At 31.4% G+C, this 21,389-nt stretch overlaps 1 protein-coding gene across 4 annotated transcripts in view; it reads left to right on the forward strand.

Annotated features, from left to right (window-relative positions):
- Positions 1–2,459: 2,459 nt before the first annotated feature.
- The window catches only part of LOC113516440 (mucin-5AC-like), a 40,454-nt gene continuing 21,524 nt past the window's right edge, over positions 2,460–21,389 (forward strand). Inside the window, exons 1-2 of one of the 4 annotated variants that reach the window (XM_026900881.3) lie at positions 2,460–2,559; positions 2,801–2,898. In XM_026900881.3, the coding sequence (XP_026756682.2) occupies positions 2,879–2,898 (20 nt within the window). In that variant the 5' untranslated portion in view covers positions 2,460–2,559; positions 2,801–2,878. Of the gene's footprint in view, positions 2,657–2,796; positions 2,899–21,389 lie in introns of all 4 variants that reach the window. The other 3 variants (XM_026900857.3, XM_026900865.3, XM_026900873.3) reach the window with 3 other exon arrangements.

Raw genomic sequence — 21,389 nt, forward strand, 5'->3', positions numbered from 1 at the left:
ATACGGTTGGTCTAATAGAAATTATATCAAGATCAGGTAAGTAGTTTAAAATTGAAATAACTGGTTTGGTTATTTTGACGTCGGTGTTTTTTTATGGAACGAAATCTATTATGTTTGCCGCGCCTTAACGAATTAATTAATAATAGCAGAAATTTTATATAATTTACGAGATATAGAAGGATCGTATCATCATATCAACGGTTAATGCTAACTGATGAACATTGAGAGTTTTGTCAGTAGTTGCCATACTTGACAGACGGATTGGAAATCTCATTTAGGCTTTGATGTTGTTTTAAGAAGGACGCTACTGCCAATCCCTCAATCATTAAGTTCCCTTAGTCAACTCTTACGACACCCACAGGAAAGAAATGGGTGGACATTCTATACCGGGACCACACGGTGTAATAATATATATATATATATATATATATATATATATATATATATATATATATATATACTGTTTGTATTACTTATTTATTTATTAGTGCGTAACATAAGAATGATTATTTAGAATTATAATTATTTAAAAACCTGTAAAAAACCAGTAAAATATGATTGTTTTCCTAAAAATTTTTAAAATGATAAAATGATTAAATATTCAAGTTATACGTTTTCTTTGGTTGAAAGGACTATTCGACTAAAGTGGACGGGAATTATAAATTAGAACAAAAGTAACTATCATGTGTCTGCTATTGTACATGATATGGGCATATATTATCCTGTTTTTCATACATGTTTAAATTAATATTCGAGATGTCAATAAGACAATCATAAAATCAGGCAGAGAGGAGTCCTGTAACGCCGCACGGTACCTAGCGCCGGACAGTCTTTAAAACTTTTACCCCCCCTTATTCATAAAAATGTCAAATCTCTCAAACCCATTTTAATTATTGAACTGTTTTGTCTTATCCTTAGATGCTAAATTACAAATTTGAAAGTGACAAAATAGTGTAATCGTTAAAGTAGGTGTCTAGAAGTTTTTAATTTTTATGAATAAGAGAGTTATTATCTTAACTAAACACAATGTCTTATACTTAAAATTAATTGCGACAACAATGTAGTATCATGCAGCGATCAATATACGATCATGGGATACCGCTTGTCGGTGAAGTGCGAAGTAAGACAAATGTTATTTGATTTTAGTGGGATTCAACTGCTTTATCTAATTAATAAGTATTACTATTATGTTTTTATATTTACATTTTTATAGTCATGATTATTATATGTGGTACTTCAGAAATATTTGCCATAAACTCTTGTTGATTTCCTAAATTTTTTTTTCACAATACAGAGGGCAAACGAGCATGCGGCTCACCTGATAGTAAGTGACTACCGCCGCCCATAATCACCCACAACACCAACGGACTAACTTATTTTATAGGAAATACATAATTTGAAGATTATCTGTCCGTACACGGAGATACCGGACACAAAGTCGTCCCGTAATGCCGGACAAGCAACATAGCTCAATTAGAATTTAACCACAAGCTAACTCATTTAAAATTTAACCTCAAGAATCCATATTTTTTTCTAAAGAGTTTATAAGCAAACCAACAATATCAATTTCAAACTATCGACTAGTATTCCTTCAGAGGTTGTTCAGATAATGCCTTTGGTCCAGTTTTATTTTGAGCTAATGGTTTGGGAGTCTTAGTCTATATTAGCAACAAACTCTAGTCAGGATGTCTTTCTGAAATAAATATAATTCGAAAAGACCATTGTTAAAATATATTTTCCGAACACAACTCAATTCGTATGGTACTTTGTGTAAAATTTCAAGTTCGTAGTTATAGTGTGCATTAATTGATCAGTCGCACTGTATTTTGTCTTTGTATGTATCAATTACACAAATTAGTCATATCAAAGTGTTGCGTGTTTATGATATTATTCTGATATAGTAATATAAATGAAATAAATTGAAGTAAATTATTATTTTATTACTAAACTAATAACGATTTGTTTAGATGGAATGCAGTAATTCAGTTTTAATTTAAAAATAAATTAGTAACTAATGCGCTAAAATATAATTATAGAATTTTTTGTAGAAGATGTAATGCAATAAAAGTTAAATAAAAAACAACTTGAAATGTACAGTAATAAAAATAAAAAGAATTAAACAAGATTGTGTGATGATGTCGCGTTGAAGTCTAATATATGCCTAATAGGTAATGAACCGCTAAGTATGTATTTTTTTGCTTAATTTGTATTATATAACAAATCGATAAGAAATTTTATCCTAAATACACTTACTTAGTTTTTTTAAATTTATTAGTGCAGAATATTTAGGTTGTCACACATAATTTTATTACATCATCTGGAGATTGGTTTACCAGTACCGATCAAACCAGACCTGATGCATGCTGCATCCAGAGATAGGATCAAGTTGGTTTAAGGAGCCGAGGGTTCATGCATGGTGGCAGGCAGCGCAGCGGCGGCGGCGCGCGGCTGGGCGGCGCGGCTGGTGGGCGCGCGGCTATAAGTAAGAGGTGCACGCGCCGCGGCGAGGTTAGTCGCCGTAAGGCAGCGCGTCGCCATCGGTGTTACCCACACCCTCCGGTGCGTCCCACCCCTACCAACCGTCCCCACACGCACTCGCCTTTCTCACACGATCACCGGCGATCCTCGCTTGCGCAACCCAGTTCAAAACCGAAAGGTCGTCGCTATTGGCATTTAAACGCTCTCTGACATTAGCGTTGCATTTAAATGTGCGATGCAGCTTCCTCGTTGAGCTTCACTGTCGCAACTGTGGAGTTTGGGAAAGGCGCGTGTGTTGACGTGAGGTCTCTGTTGCAGCCAGCAGCCCAAGCGAGCCGGGCAGGCGCGCGCGCCGCTTCTTACACGCACCGCGAACGCAACGCCGACACCCGCAGCTAACATGATTGCCAGAATAGCTTTGTAAGTACCTCTTCAGTATTATATTTCAAAAACAATTTACTGGAAACATTAGCAATCGAGTGCTAGCACTCGATATATTACAAAAACTTTTTGTCTATATTGACTTTCTAACAACATAGTTATGTATTACAACAGCCAGATGTCGTCAAACCTGTCAGCATGCATTGTCACTTTCATCGTATATTTGCATAGATGAATAGTGTGAACGTGGATACGTCTTCGCGACATTTGCGCTGTAGGGATACGTTAGAGGACGTTATTGTTTGACACACGAAAATTCGATCTGATTTCTCGTGTGGAAATCAGGTTTTCATTGCTCAACGACAGCCGACCGACATCACGAATGAGGGCGCGTATTTCTCAATGAAGGCTGCGAAACGTTGCTTTTAAAATATGCACGACTTAGCGCGCGTGCATATTATTGTCTCCCGCGCGGGCGGCGTCCAGCTTGCGGCCGCGCCCGCTGCGTGCACGCCGCGCGACCGCGCCACTCACCCTTCTCTGTCTTCTGTTAATATTTCCTTAAATTGCCATTGTTCGGTGCAAACGCGGCACAGTACCTATTACTGATGTTTGGTTTTCACAATGAATACAGTGTTCAGTCACTAATAGCTTTACCGCAAACTTGTGGTGTTGGGAGTACCACAAAATAAAAGATGCAACAACTTTCTGTAACGTGACTTTTCTTACATACTTAGAAACAAGTTTACTTGAGTATTAATATGATCGAATTATATCGACCGATCATAATTACAGTCATTTATGCCCACAACTATAATCCCTGATGGAGCACATACGAGTAGAAACAAATATCCACTGTTGCCATTGTAATACATGTCAGTATCATACGCATTACATTTATATAATAATTAGTTTCAAAGTTTTTATTGTATTTTATAATTAAAGTCACAGAGTCAGGGATTGATTATTTTTAATTTCTAAAGATATACTTATTTCAGACCAACTTATACCACTAAAAGATCACGTAGAGAATATGACACTTGGTGAAATCTATCGTATATAACTAACTGTATATAGTAATGGTTAACTGTCATCATTACTAGTCATTTTGATTGATGATAACTTGAAGACTAATTCTATTTAAGTAGCAGTAAATTATCATGTTCTTTTATATAATTTTATATGAGAATTTCTACTAACAATAAATATATTTGTAATGTTATCTCTAAAAGGAAATGAGCGAAAAATTTTATAGAAACTAAAGTGTAAGTTATTATTAAAAATATTCTTATTATATATATATATATATATAGAATATATTCAATTGTCTGTTTGTCTGTTTGTGATGATGTGAAAGCCTTTGCAGGTAAAAAATAACAGTTCTTACATACCTGCTTCTTTATTGCCGACGTTTCGACGTGAATTGCAGTACCTCCTGCAAAATGTCGGCAATAAAGAAGCAGGTATGTAAGGTACTACTTTTTTTTTTAATTTATTTAACACATTATATATATATATATATATATATAATAGGAACCCGCCCCGGCTTCGTACGGGTTATTGAAAATAAAATATAGTTCATATTACTTCATTATAATGTTGCTTTCTATAGGTGAAAACATTTTTAAAATTAGATGATTATTTTCTGACTTCATCCATAATAAACAGAAAAGCAAATATTTCCTCTTTATAAAATTAAATAAATCATATAGATATTTACAGTTTAATATGTTTGAATGAAATAATTATATTTGTTCTACAATTAAAGTATGCTTTTATTTAATATACATAATAAACTCGCTACAACGGATGCCATTGTCAAAGCTCTCTCTCAAGTTGTGAGGTTGCGAAATAACCGCTAAATGGATGCACGGATGTGCCCACATCACGTACAATAGCAGACACATGATAGTTCCTTTCGTTTTCAATTCTAATTCCCGTCCACTTTAGTCGGAAATAACACCTTTCAACTATAGAAAAACGTGTAAATTGAATATTTAATGTACGTTACAAATTATTAGAAAAATATTTTTCTGTTTTTTTTTTTTTTTACAAAATTTTCAAAAATTTTAATTAATTACGATGTTTTGATAATTCTTAATAATCATTCTTATGTTACGCACTAATAAATAAATATTTTAATAGCACGTTTTTGGTAGATTCTAAACTGCAAAATTTAGAATTTTATGTGTAAACTTTTTGTTACAATTAGCATGGATATATTGTAATTTAGATTGTGCACATTATCTGTATTAAAACTAGCGTGAATATTTTCAAAGTATTGTCAAAATTTCATAACATTATGAAATGTTATCGTTCATTGATAAATCGCCCTTAAATTTTTTTGTTAGATTAGTATATGGCACTAAAGAAAAATGATTTTGTATAATTCGTTCATTCATAAACATCGCTTTTAGTTATATACATTTAGGTAAGGAACCCGAAATGACCAAATAAATCAACCTCGAACGTGACTACCTCACGTTCGAAAAATGGTTGAACCTTTACAAAATTGCCAGAAATATGAACCTGAAAAATTATGTCCACACAGAATCTTAATACATTGTTGTAGTAAGTAAAAAGTCCGGATTTACGAGTATTATATTCTTAGTATGTATTCGAACATAATCATATAAAGTATACATTTACTACAACTGTTGTGTTCTAAATGTAAAAACTCGACATTTCTCTGACTATGGAAAATATGTTTGTACAAATTAATACCAGAAATTGATATAGAATTATTAATGAAAGTAGAAATTTATTATTATTTAATTTATCAAATTGATACGCTGTAAGTGAGTATAAGATAATTTCTGAAATTCCTACGGAAACGAAAAAAAAGAGTTTTTCAAGAGAACGGATCTACGAAAACAAGTAGTTACGAAATACTTGTAGAAATGTTTGTGTTTTCCACGTGGACAGAAGCAACGTAATGCGTGTAGAGATTCTTACAATTACGAAATGATTTCGACTTAGTAGAATACAAATTACGTGCGACTAATTCTCAATGATATAGATTTTCGATACGTAGCTACTAGAATATGTAAAAAGAAAGTCGATTATCGCGCTTTGATATTAGCAATGCATCTAGATTGTGTACATTTCACTACGATTGATAAAATGCGTCACACTTGTTGCTTATTAAATCATAGGATTGTAGCTTTCATACGATTATGTAAGTAAGCTGATTGATAAATAAGATAAGATAAATCGTATGATTTTTGAATGGGTTCAAGGTATACTATAACAAAATATAGACGCAAATATGAGATAAGGAACAAGAAGTTTACACCTACAATTTAAATTGATGGTAGCAACAAATATCACAGCAAGAAATATTTCGTTAAGTATTATTTGCAGACTAATGGTAGGTATTTCTATAGACGTCTCTTTTTTACTATAGTTAGAGAGTTTTTTCTTCAATTCATATTTGTATCTATTTGCAGTCATTATTTCTTCCTTTGTGGTTATGTTATCCCTCAAACTGTCAAATTCATTTATAATATATATTATATTAAAATATGCAATAATACTGAATAAAAACGTTATTATATTTCTAATACATCACTTATATATAAGTTAATGATTTATTAGCTAAAATTATCTGAATTATGAGAATACTAATAGATTTATGTTAAAATTATTTACAATTTTTTAAGTAAAGAAAAATAAATCAGATGGAGTTTCCTTATTTCAACTTTTATATAATTCCTTCTTCATTCTGCCATTAGCTATACTTACATGTAGTTTATATTTATTTAAGACTGTATAAATGGAGCACTTTCCGTACAATTAGAAACAGTACAAATTGACCTGTGGCATATTTACTGGCGCGGATGTCCGCTAACGTTTGTTTTCCCGGAACGAATGTGGCGTTCGTTTTGTGTTGTAATAACCTGCAACTACTTTGTAAATGACGAGCTCTCTCCATTTATTCAGGGTTATCATCCCTAAAACATAAAAATGTAAAAAATTTGTGCTCTTGCTAAATATGGTATAAATACAAGAGAATTTTGTCAATCTATGAATTTAGTTGAATTTAGAAAGGGTGATTTGATTGTCATTTTAATTTGTAAAATTTATGAATTTACTTTTCATCCACAATCAAGGTTGATTTTTGTTCATGAAAAAAAAAATCTTGTAATCATAATCCAAAAGTCAATTGAGTCTGTGTTTTGAAATTAGTGCTGTCCATTTCGATCGCTTTGTTGAATATTGGTGAAGGTTAACTTTGTAAGTCAGAAAATTTAATGCTAACGTTTGTTGAAATTTAAAACACTATAATCATATAATAATCATTTGTCCGTCATGTTGTCATGTCCAAATTAGCAATACAGCTTCTTAAAATAAATAATTTAGGTACATAGATTTCTAATATACAGCTTAGTATCTTTACATAGGGCCGTAGAAAGCATAGGTCAAGTTCATTGGATTCTTGTTGGAAAGTTTAATTTTCTATTTAATATTTAATATATTATGCACTGATTTTGTTGTGACGTCTTGGTAGAATTATGTCAATAATTTAAAAAAACTTGTATGTATTTTATTCTACTGTTCTTATAGTCAAAATATTTTATAATTTAAATTAATATTATAAAGAGCAAAATATTCCGTTTATTATATGTAAAAAAAAAAATAAAAAAAAAATTCAGCGATTTTAAAAATTCTTTTAACTATAGAAAGCTAACATTATCAGGGACTGACATGGGTTGTTGTTTATATAAAAAGTGTATGGAGCTGAGGTAGAGCAATAGTTCAAAATATTGTGATACTAGAGCATCCGTATGGTAACAGTAACGGCTTTTCTCTCCAATGAAATGGAAAACAAAATGTGGTAGCCCTATTAGGCCTGTAACACTGCGCCGTGCATCGTGACGCTGGGTCGCCGTGTCGCTCGCGCTGTTCCGGCTTTGAGAGCTCAGTGTATACCTATCAGCATATCTCGAATCTCCACTAGACGCGTCTTCGGCGACCTTCACTTTCGCTTTTACATGTGAGGCTCTTAAGATACGTTCACAAGTCGACCGCGTGCTAACAATGCATTGCATTGTGATGTATCTACAGTATTAACGGCAGTTACGTAATTATCATACGTTTACATTTGTTTATGCATTGATGATTTAATTTTGGACAATGTTATAGGTAATGATATAAATTTAATTCATAGAAATATCATGTTTTAACCTAAGGACACTTCTTTAAATTTAATACATGTTCAATAGATTTGAATTTTTAAAATTACTAGGTATTGTAAATATTCCTGCTGTCGAGATTTTTTTAAAGTCTAAGTCAGCAAATTTTATCTTGCATTATTATAATGGCTACTTATTGATGTGTACTTTTATATGTATGTTGTTTAAATAAAACAATGAATTATAGAATCTGGATTTATCATATCGCATGGTATAAACAAAGCATGTTACAAAAGTGTTGATATCAAAACTTATTATTCTTTTAAACTAAAAAATTACATAGATGCGCTATTATTATGTCAAGCAAAATTATTCTATTAATAAAATTTTAATTAGTGATCGATACAAGATTATGGTACACAGATTAATTGTTTCGTCATTTTAAATAAATGAGAACATTTTTTTTCTTGTTGCTTAACTTTTACATAAATATTTATAATATTAGATATATTATTTCAAAATCTTCCAATTTAAAAAAAAAGTCTAAGATATAAGACTTGCCAGTACTTTCTACAGCTGTTTTTTATTAGCTTTTTAAGCGAAAGTACTTAATAAATTTACTCAAAATCACTGTCAATATATTATGCCTAAAAATAAACATTACACACACACCGCTGCGTGACTTTCATAGTGTAAGGTCGTCAATTGGTCACATTTAGTGGTAAATCTTCTCTATCACTTTCGCTCTCCACGACCGGCCGACACGATCTATCATTCAACCTTCCATCTTTGGGATGGTAATGAACTTACGAGTATGTTTTGCGTAACACGCCCATGACGCCCATTAAACGCCCGAACGAATCGCATTTAAATATAAGCAATGGAATTTGACCATGCATCAGCTGAATGGATTGTCCCTTTTGAAATCATGAATAGATGTGATTACAAAACGAAACGATAAATGCAAATCTTATTCAACGTCTAATAAAGTTATAAACTTGTTAACCGTGTAATGAATGGTGTAACTGCGATCATCGATAGGTACCAACACACAATTACAATTGAGTAGTTTGTTTGGTATCCAGCTGAGTTTGGGCGGTCCAGTTTGATGCTTTGTACTTTCTATAGTCAATGATTCGATATGTCAAGGGCGGCGGGTGGCAGGTCACGACCCATTGGTACGCCGGCGACTGCGCCACCCGATGATCCTTCCACTGTTACGCAATAGCGACGATTATTGGCCATCTGCGCATAACTGCCTACATACCACAACCTTAGCAACCCCAGAACTTGCTCTGCAACAACTTAACGCAACACTTAATACCAATAGTTTCAGTGCGGTCAGGCTTGAAGCGGAAAATTATAGGAACGTTTTTCTCGGCACGCGTCGCCTCAAAGTAGGGTTACCTATTACAGCAGGATTTGTTCTAATTACCCATGTTTAAGGTCAGTGGAGAAATTTTGGTTATTTCGATTGAAATATATAATGCGGTACAAAGTTGCTTTGTCGACCGGCAGATTGAATGTCGGCGCAAAAAATTGGGGAAAAATGGAAATCCCGTTATATTTGTCATTATGACGTTCATTCGAGTATTTGTTACCAATTCGATTGCCTTAAATACGAGTATCTGCCTACAGATTAGAACTCATAAATATAAAGGTTTGAAGGGTCGATGTGTATTAACTACTGAACTATAATATTAAATTTGTATATTCTTGTATTTGAATTTTGGAACTTTCCAAATATTTCAAATAGTTTCAATTGTTAATAATTGGTAATTAGGTTTGTTGTAATTTTTAATAAAATTCCCATCCGATAACACTACTTCTAAGTATTTAAAATCAATAGAATGTTCTATTTTTATAGCGATGATAGCGATGAGGTTAGGTCGCGGCCTGACATATTACCATCATTAGATATATGGTGCATTGTATACAGTGCCATGGGAAGAAGTTTTTCACACACGTTAAGTAACCTCTTATCGCATAAAAGAAGTACCATATCCATTTCACATCGTCACCATATTTTAGTTTCTTGTTTAGATAACAATAATAATGTGCATTTAAATAAAAACGCTCAACGTTTAATGATAGTTCATATTTGCCAGAATGGAAGTCGTATTATCTTTCTCTCGTGGGAATTAAATACCAAAAGCCCTTTCTTAGAAAATTCGGTGAAAACTTATATAACATAAGAAATTTCTGTACTAGTTCTGTTTTGTACAAGTTTGTCGCCACTTAACAGAATTAAAAAAAAATTATTTCAGAATAATTCGTTTTATCATAAAGCCAAATTCATTCAATATCAATATATAGTTGGCAGTATATAAAACGTATGCAGTATATATTTTAAATACTGAATTATATAACTGTTAAATATATAACTGAGTGAAATGCAACTTAAAACAAAAATTTTGAAGTATGTAATCTTTATGATTCTGGAGATAGTGATCGATGTCCTTCTCTCTGTTCCTAAAAATATCTGTCACCATCGGGGCGACCACTTTTCATTTCTAAATTGAATTATTTCCTATCTAAATTATTACAAGGAACCTAATCGCACCAGCCTGGCCTGGCCTATAGCATAGTAGTGTCTGATTGGTTGAACTTTTATTTAACTTTAAAAAATAATTTTTAAAACATAACAGAACAAAACTTTTATCAAAATATTAAGTAGTATAAACTTTAATATTGCACATATTATATTATCAAAATAATATTGATGACGAATATGACTTAAAAGACATTCGTTAATTTAATATCTTATGTTGTTTTTTGAGATTTTCTTTCTTCATTATTGTGTGATTATTGAGTGTTAGATAATTCGCAACTAAAATGTCCAATTGACACGATTTTTTCTCTGCTTTACGACTGTGGAGAAGTAAATATTTACCTATGTGTAATCGGCATGATGGGGAACGATATAAACTTGTTTTTGTGATATTATAAAATTAATTCAATGTCCTCTATTCGGCTTGTGTTACTGGTTGTTTAAATAATCGTGTTCTTAGACCGTTTTAAATGCGACTAGAATGTAAATCCTGCTATAATTTTCGTATAACGAAATACATTATGCATGTGATGTATGTAACAGGTACAAGACTGTAATAAATTATTGTAGATATTTAAAAAGCAGTTGGTACATCTCAATAGGCTGGTTGTGTGTACTTACAGTCGATGTTTCGTCGCTCGACTTGGAGATGCATGTTTTCGCAAACTCTATATTATATCATATTATTTCATCATCACATTAGTCCAGCGCATCACCCGCTGTGAACAAACATATCATAATAAACTGATATTGGATTTACTCCATTGCATCAGTGGTCCGGGTTCGAGCCCCGGCCCGGCTGGCAGACGTCGCGCCGATGCCAACATAATCGGATATTTATGTGCATATTCGCGTTTTGTAAGCGTCACTTTCGGCTTCAACCAATTTCACTTTACTGCCGATGACCTTTCGAAGAATGTAGTGAGATAACCGTTGAATAAAACATCGCATTTGTTTGGTTACACACTGTCGTCCCAATTGATGGCGTGCTCACGTACCCCGATATATCAAAATAAGGTTTTTTTGACGACTTTCTACAAAGTGATTTAATAAATTAGAGATATTTAACCTTTAGGAATTGCATTGTTACGACATTTGACCTCTAGATGTGGGTGAATCCCAATAATTACTTTGAGCGATAACGTGACCAGTCGCCAAATGACGTGTAGCCGGCGCGCCATTCTACCGACCGGATCGAGCCGTCGGCAGCGCACGGCGCCGCGCCGGACCGCGCGCTCTTTTAACGTTGTTTTTTGACCTTGGCTCTTTCTATGTCCATAATATAAGTTACGAAACATCTTCTGTAACGACTAAAAGACGAAATGACTATTGTACCATCATATGCAACAAGAAAGCAATCAATCACTGAATTATTTTAATTTCAAATTAAAATTAAAACTATAGGTACTTCCAATACATCGGTCGGTTGTCCGACCGGTAATAGCTCAAATATGATAATGAACGAATTCCAATTTATTTCTACACGGGTGTGTTTGGATTCGATATACTTAGTTTAATATTACACAAATAATTTAATTATGTTTTATATATATATATATTTTATACAACTTAGAATGGCAAACAAGCTGACGGCCCACCTGATGGAAAGTGGTAACCGTCGCCTATAGACATGAGCAGTACCATGGACATAACAGAGCATACTGTCTCGCCCATGATATCCCCATGCGTTACCATTCCTGAGGACTCAGGTGTTATTCCTCTGTACCCAGTAAATTCACGCCAAAAGTACTCATCTAGAATTTGATAAGAGTAAAGTACAAATAAATCCAAAAGCACATTCGCTTCAAAGTATTTTGTAAAAGCAAATATTTTGTTTGCAGTGATCCTTTTCGCGACGTACCTACTTATTGGGTTGATATTTTTTATTATCCTTAGCCAAAATGCTTAATATTCTTTTCATATTATAATATAAATTTTATAAGGGCGTACCGTAGTAGGTATCCATATTCAATACTTACGCATGTGCAGTTTCCTGTTCACAAAACATGTTTTATGTGTTGACATTGTGGTAAAAGTTGATTTTCTGCTCGAGGAAGCGTAGGTATTCAGCCCCTACCAGGATGTGGCTTTGGTACTTTTACACACTTTTTTTGGCGACAAATATTTTTGTTCATTATCAACGAATAAATTTAAGGTCAACTGGATTCGGACTTTTAAATTGCAACTTCCTATCTTCCAAGGTCGTCCAAATATTTTTGTAAATACAACTGTAGGTTAATAAAAATATAGGTAAACATTAAATGGCTTTATAACTATATTTATAGAGGGGACGATATTGGTATTAATTAAGTCCCATTACTATATATCCTCTTAGGTCAACTTTCATGTGGTTTCCCCTGGAAACCAACGTGCTAAATTCCAGGTGTATTAAGTACGATGGGCTGACTTACCTGTCTTTTCATTCTCACCTATCATCCATCACTGGTGCCCTTCCAGCGTATACCGTTAGCACGGGCGAGGTTGCCTTTTTATTATCATTTATTAAATTATCATGAAAAAACTGTATCTATATATATTATTATGTATATACTTCTGTATATTTAACGTAGATAATAAATTTCACATAATATGTTATATAACATGTAGTTTTCTAGTTTTAAATATTAAATACTCGTTGCTCTAAGTTATCCTATGTTTGATGTATTGCATGTCTAAATAGGCAAGTATGTGTATAAATTCACAAATACTGGAATTCATATTGGATATTAAATTTCATTTTAATCCGTTTAATTGTCGAGAGTCATTGAATAGCAAATATCTAAATATCCAAATATTTTTACAAAGAATTTAATACTGAGGAGATATCTAGTGACCAAAAGACAGATGCCCTATTATATAGGTTAAGGTTCCGCTGTTAACCTCGCAAGTATAAGGATTTTTAAATAAAATTAAATAAAACACTACCCGGGTTACTCGTTTTTCAGTTAACAGAAATCTAGGGTTGCTAAGTGGTATTTTTTATAGTTAACCCTATGTTATTTTAATATGGTGAAAAGTATAAACTTACGTTTAATGCAGGTTTACTGTAAAGAAAGTAATTGCCTAAACTATAGCACCATTAATCTAAAAACAAAAGCAGAACAGAAGAAGTCAGCAGTAGGATCTGTGTGTTAAAACCACTGCTGATACAAGTAATTTTACCATTCTGCGAATCGCAAACTTGTTTAGAATCTTCATGGTATATTCATTATCATTATATCAGTCTTTAACTGTCCACTGCTGAACATATGCTTCCCTCATAAAGGGGGTTTTGGCTATAGTTGCCATGCTTAGCAGGCGGGTTGGTGACCGCAGTTAGGCTTTAGTGATGTTTAAAAGGGGACGTTGCTGCTTACCCTTCGACTTTATAGTATATTGTTCAAAACAAAATAGAACAGAAGTAAGCAACAATAACTTTAAAGCATGCTCTTATATATTTCATTTATATATCAGAATGTTGGGTGAATCAGTGTATTAAATATTCTCATGTAGTGTAGCAATATTTTCGTGTCAAGCGAGCCGTAGTGCGTGCTGTGTATACCTTATTTTGTCATGCTGAGCATGCGTGGCGTGCGGTTCATGCCTAGCTTGTAGATAAAGCTAGTATCAGCATATGCAAAGGGTTTAAAAATAATTTCAATGTTTAAAATAACCTTCAGAAACAAACTTTGAAATCCTAGTAATATTATAAACTAAAAATTTGTAAAGACGTTGTTGGATATTCGTTTGTTTAATACTCAATTACGCTTTAATGGCTGAATGGATTTAAATTATTATTTGGTACACGAATAGGTTATACTCTTGTAACACATAAAAAAGTTTATCTATTAATTTACGCAGATAAAGTCGCAGAAAACAACTGGTATTTTAAAGATCATCGAGTAGAGGTAAATGTAATGAATGAAATGTATATATCTTGGTGCGTCTTGATGCACCAGAGCGGAAATCTTGTGATGATATCTGAAACCAACATAACTTACTATTAAAATCTATCTAAAAAATTTTAGTTAAATTAACAATAATTTAAAAATTTTGAAAGAAATGTTATAAAAACATTTTTATTTAATAAATTAATATCAAATTTATGACAAATAAAATGTTATCTTCAATGGAGATACTGTTCGATTGTGAATGAAAATGAGATATTATACTAGCGTATATGTAATAGTACAATATGGCAATCTTGGCCAAATTATTTTATATATTATAAGTAGATAAAAAGAGGAGGTTATCAAAAAAAAGATGCACGGACAATGTGAACACCCGAGTATGACGATGGATAGGTACCAATTGTGGAACAAAATGTAATGCAGTCACTTAAAATAAATACGTTTTAAATTTACTTTAATTTATATGATTACATTAAATATACATATTATACATGTATTACGTATATATCGCTTACCTGCCAACATTACAAAGAAGTGTTGCTACAGAAATTTAAATATATTATGTACAATTATACATTTTATGTATTTACATACATATTATATGTAGTTACCCAAATAAGAACATATCTATACTTTATTTTAATATATGAACAATCCCATTTGCTTTACAATCAATTGTACAATGTACATATTTCATAATATTATATAAGAGTCCCACTGGTCTATAGATATAAAATTGTTTATGGTAATTTTTCTGTAGACATTTTGCGCGTGATTATTCAATAGTGAATATAACTAAGTTTATTAACCATTGAAGGCGATAGGTTCTCGAAGTACTAAATATTAATCTTCATATCACGTATCAAGTGTTAATTATTACGTGTTCGTAATTCATTTGTCTTTACGGTTATTGAACCTTAGTACCGTTTAACGCATTAGTAATCACGTACCTATAAGTTATGGCCTTTGCCCATTGCAATTCCCATTTGATAAGTAACGAGTAAATTATCACAAATAAAAAGAAATCTTACTGTTTTTCAACATAAATAATTTTTGTATTTTGCAGTCTGCTTTTCTATATCTTCAAGACAATACCATAAACAAGGAATTTGATGAAAATTTTTATTTCATGAAGGCCTGCATCAGTTCGAACAGAAAATTGTATGTATGAAATGAGTGTAACTGAAATCATTGCGTTTAAAAATTTTATGAATATCACATACTTTATTTTAAGGATCCGGTGATCTAAATGGATGTGTAAAATTTATCAGTTTCATCAATAATTGATGCTTGACTAAACTAAAAAATAAATTTATGTAACCATTTAGCCAATGCTGAAATTATGTATTCCTAAAATATTCACCTTATGACTGCTATAACTGTGTTATTTATTTATGTAATAATTAATAAAATATTTAAAAAAATATCTAAATTTGTACCGGATTGGCGTGTGTATTAGCATAACATCATTCCACAAATGCTTTCAATAAAAAAGAAATATGAATGAATTTGGATTATTCTTACGTATTTCCAAATATTATGAAAAAATAAATTATAACACTTATTTTTTCATTATTTTAATAATCATTTAAACTTGTAAGCTATAATTTATAATAAATTTAAAATTATAACTTACAAGTTTAAATTTACACTTATTTTTATAAATTTATTAGTTATTTATTCAGTTTTCTTTGCAAATCTCCATTATTTTAATAGAGTTCCGCAATTCATTAATTATAATTATTATATTACATTCGTGAGGGATTATTTGTAGCTACAAATAAATAGAAAAAAATATAAAAAGATACTTGTAAGGATTAAAAAGTTGACTTGTTTTTGGCGAAGTTTTTATTTTATGCTTACAATCTAAGATTTTTTGATAAAATTTCCATTATAAAATGATTAATATTAATTTGTTTTAGTCAGCAGATTTATATCTATGGACACATATGTAGATGTTATCATTATTTGAACCCTGCGTTTCAAGTAGAACTGTAGCACATAAAGAATGTTAGTGTAGGATCTTTATTTCGTCAAAGATGTTACTCGAACGCTTTCAAATAAATAAAGGATGAGACCGTTATCTGCTCCCCTAAAATGAAACTTCGATAACCCTGAAATAAATAGCTAATGGAGTTTATGGCTGACATATCTTCATCATCAATTTAATAAATTTATTCGAATAGACTCGTTCATAAGCTCTTTTATATCATCAATTTTATATGATTCCTCCTCTAGGTTCAAAATATTGTTATCTGCTGAGAAGAATCCACAAGAAATACAACGGTTACTCTTTTCAAATTATTATGTACAAGAAAATTTTACATTTGTATGGGTACTGTGACTATAATTAGCATTAAGTTCTATTTATATATATGATTTTATGGATGCTCCTTCTACAACATATTTAAATGTTGTTTTGAATATGCTAATAGTTAGATCACTTCAATAAAAATGTATATTTGCAAAGTGAATATCGAACATTTTGATATAAACAACAGATTCTAATATGGAAACAAGGAGAAAGTGAAAATGGCTTTTAAACTTTATATTACAAGTACCTATTCTAGCAAAGTTTATATTTTCCATCAATATTTATGATTATACAATATTATTATATCTGTAATATTACATAAATCATCATATCATTATTTTTTTATTACTGAACTTACTAGGCCAGCCCACAGATTGCCACAAGAAACTATTCTCGACTCTTTGCAACATATTTGACGTTTGATTTACGCGTATGGGCCGTAGCTTGAAACCTTTGAGCCATGTAACTGACCTATAATCGGCCATTTTATCTTATCGATTCGTCATTTATGACCAAATTAAAAAATATGAGGTTCTCAATTTGTTTGTATCATAAATCAAGAAATATTGCCAAGTCTATTGTAATTAATAATCCACTAGAATATTATTACTTAATAAATTGATCAAAGAACGGAAACACAGAGGACGGATCTTACTCACGTAACTGTTTATTATGTAGGACATACCTACACTTCACAAACTAAAAGTGGTACTATTCAAAATTTACAAAAGTAACAGTCCGTTTTGTAAATCCTCGTATAGACAACGTTTATGTTTGTTACATTACACAAATGTTACCTATTCTCACTGCGATTGTTTGCTGTCACTTTTTCTCATACCCTAATGATCAGTTAAGTTTAGTTGATGTATAAGTTATACAGCTATAATTATGTGCATGTAATTTACATCTTGCACAGACCAACTGAAGATAATCATTGTTATTTTCTCTCTGGTGCTAATTATTATTGCAAGTTGGGATATAAAATGAACAGCGATTTTCAGTTTGTACTCATATGCACAACTGGTCACTTGTTATATGAAAGATTAATGTAAGAAAATATTAGTGATTCTCTTGCCATATGAATTGTATATAATAGTCAACTATATTTATAAACAATATTTATTGCCAGAAAAACACAAGTATAAATAAAAATACAAAATTTTTATTTACGTTGGCTAAATTCGGAATATTATGAAGATAATTAAATTACATTTTAAACCATCTCACAATTTCAAATTATAAAAATCAAAAGCTTTTTTTCTGAGTGATATAATCATGTTCATTGACAATATAAGTCTAGAAACAAAGACGAATTAAACTGATTGAGTGGAATTTGATATACATACAAGTTTCAATAATAAAAAGTATGAAGAAATTTTACAAATATAGGACGAAATATTACTATGACTAATTGGATAAACCGAGGTTAAAAGATTTTATGAGATTTTTAACTGATATCATAACGAAGAAGTTTCGCAATTCGACTGTATTTTTAATTACGTTGTCGTATTTGGTAAAACCTGTAATATCATCTTTGTAATGAATGAGTAATATATGAAATGAGTGAATAAAATATGAGTAAATAAATAAATAAATAATTTTCTTTGTGTGTATGTTTCGCGATATCTGTATTATACAGAAGAAATATTACTATATTTATTTTTCGACTTCAAGCAGATAGAAATTCTCGTTCCTTTAATTATAAATAACTTCAAGGTATATTTTTTTATTATAGTGGACATTATTATAAAATGAAATTATAAAGTACCAGAGGGAGACTTTGTACAAAAGTCAATTGCTTGGTTACCTCTGTCCCATTCGTGTTTCAACAGTGAAGCAGTTGTGTTTGCATGGCTGTGTTTCGGTTTGAAGGGTGGGATATGGCGTGAATTTACTAGGTACAGAAGAATAACACCTGAGTCCTCAAGAATGGCAACGCATGGGGGTTATCATGGGCGAAACAGTATACTATGTTATGTCCATGGTACCACTTTCTATCAGGTAGGCCGTCAGCTTGTTTGCCATTCTAAGTTGTATAAAAAAAAAAGTGTATTGTGAATAAAATAAATATTAAATTACACATTTTGTTTTGTTCTTGTATACTACACTTGGTTTCTTTAAAGACAATGTAATCAAAAATATATTACCAATAACATAAATATATGAAATTATCATATTATGGTAGTGGCTTCCGTTCCAAAAATACCGACTGGTTTTACTACGCCCATATGTCATCTTCATCACGAACATTCCTTATTGCGTACGCGTCGCAGTTTATTTTCTTTTATGTCTATAAATAATAAAATATTTCCTCAACATAACTATCAGGTTACCTTATTTTACAAGTATAATAATACAAGGGTGAGGCATACGGATACAGGTTTCATGCTGCATATTAAATAAATAGAGACATGAGAAAAAATATTCGACGATTAATTTATAAAATAATAATAATACATAAAAAAAGTATGAGATATATCATTACAGAGAATATGAATATTTGTATCGTACGGGAAGCCAACTCGCAATTGTTTTATATTATGAAGATTATTAAAATTAAATACTTACGTTCTGATAAATTCAGGTAGGTCAAGTTTTCTGTGCCTCGTATAAATTAGGGTTACAGCGGCAACTATATTAATGTAATCTGTAAATAATAGATTTGTATCATGTAGATAATTCATTTTAATCATCTTTACACAATAAATAGAGTAGCCAACACCATGGAGAGTAGCTTACTATTACTAAACTGGTCAAGCGGCATTGTTACATAGTATATTTTAAATTTCCCTTCCCTTACAATAGTGTATTATTTTGTGTAGTATTAAAGAAATAATTAAATCTATTACATTAATAGCCTATACTTTCTTAAGCATCAATATTAATAAAGTGTAATCAAGAGATATTATTAGTAATAGGCAATTGATTATACGCACATATTTGCCCCCGTACATTCACCGGCGACCTCGAGCTCGAGGCATGACTGGCACCAGACCTTGTGTCATGGACGGATACAGTTCTAAGTATACTGGTTGTCACCAAGTCTGCGCGTGCTCTATTTAGGAAGTTACTGACGTGAATACACTCGTTCAGATCATTTCCTAACAGATTTCACAGAATGGACATACGATGAATAGCGACAATTGGAATTTTAGAATTTTTATTCAAATTGCTTCTAGTTGAACATCGAACTTTTCGGTTAAGAATAAACTCTTTTAAATAGTGGCATAAAATCTTAATATTTTACTTTATTTATATATAGCATAATTTGAAATAAAATAAGAAATTTAAAGAACAATTATGATCCTATTACACTAGTAAACCTTGAGTTGGACTTTCTGAAATGAAGGTCTTAGATACTCGCTGTTCTAGTACCATTTGGGATTTTCAATATTTGTATAACTACTAGATCCATGCATCTTGACTAGTGTCTCTATAATGTAAATATTATGTGAAATATTTATATGACATATTATAGATTTAAACGTCTGAGCAATAATAAATTTTGCTTTTTTCGATATTATTTTTGAAACTTTTACTAAACCAGTTTCATTCATAATTTATTTGTATTTTCATAAAGTACAACTACGATAGATAGTTAAATACATTAATGGACTTTTAGTTTATTACATTAGCAGACTTTTTTAATTAAAAAAAAATATTGCGTACCTTGAAATTATATATAATTTTCTTTGTTTCCTTTAACGCCTATTTTGATAAATCTTTAGTCGTTGTTTCTTAACGAATTTTTGTTGATTATTTCAAATTTGAAAGCTTTGGTTTTAAATACCGTGATTTATCTTTACATGGTTAGTACACGTATAAATATAGATTTCGCGTCTGGCCTAAATGTTATATCTTTCATATTTTTTTTTTACAATATTTAAAATCAACGCACAATGCGTAACTGGGAACTAGTAAATACCGATCGAGCTTGCGTCACCCACTAAAATTTTGGGCAAACCTTACCCAATAATATTTAAGTGTTTTGCAACCCCGAACAGCACTCGATCAAAACGTTCAGAATAATTTAAACTTTCTATTAATAATTGTGAGTGACGGTAATTACTATTATACTTTTGCAATGTGCATGCCTCATTTACATTTTGGCCAATTCCGTGATCGCGGGCTATTTGAATGTTACAGATTTTATAATCTCGAGCCTACCTATATAAAATTAATATCATTAATAGGTATGTATTAGAGTACAAATATTACTTAACAATGTATAACGAGAGCCAGTTCATTATGTAAATCTTGTATCCGGATAGTGAAATTATTATTTTTGAGATCCGGTTTTCTCTGCGTCACTATTCGTTAATGTTATAGTTGATGTAGGTGTGCAACCACATTGGTGGTAAATTTTTTGCTTTTAATATAGTACAAAGTATTGTTGATTGGCATATAAAAAGTAGTCTAAATATTGTCAGATATTGTAATGTTTTATAGATCAAACCAGCAGATTTCGCTATGCAAAATGTTGTGGCTAACCACTTAAAACATGAGAGATTCCGTAAACACATTGGATTGAAATATAATAATAATGAGTGAATATCTGATCTTCAAGCAAGGTTCCCCTGTTTTACTAGGAATCAGGCAACAAATATTTGGAAGCACGACCTAGAATTTAACATTTTCTT

This window comes from Galleria mellonella, unplaced genomic scaffold (assembly GCF_026898425.1).
Source record: "Galleria mellonella isolate WM207_F2 unplaced genomic scaffold, CSIRO_AGI_GalMel_v1 utg33, whole genome shotgun sequence".
In the NCBI taxonomy this organism is placed as follows: Eukaryota; Metazoa; Arthropoda; class Insecta; order Lepidoptera; family Pyralidae; genus Galleria; species Galleria mellonella.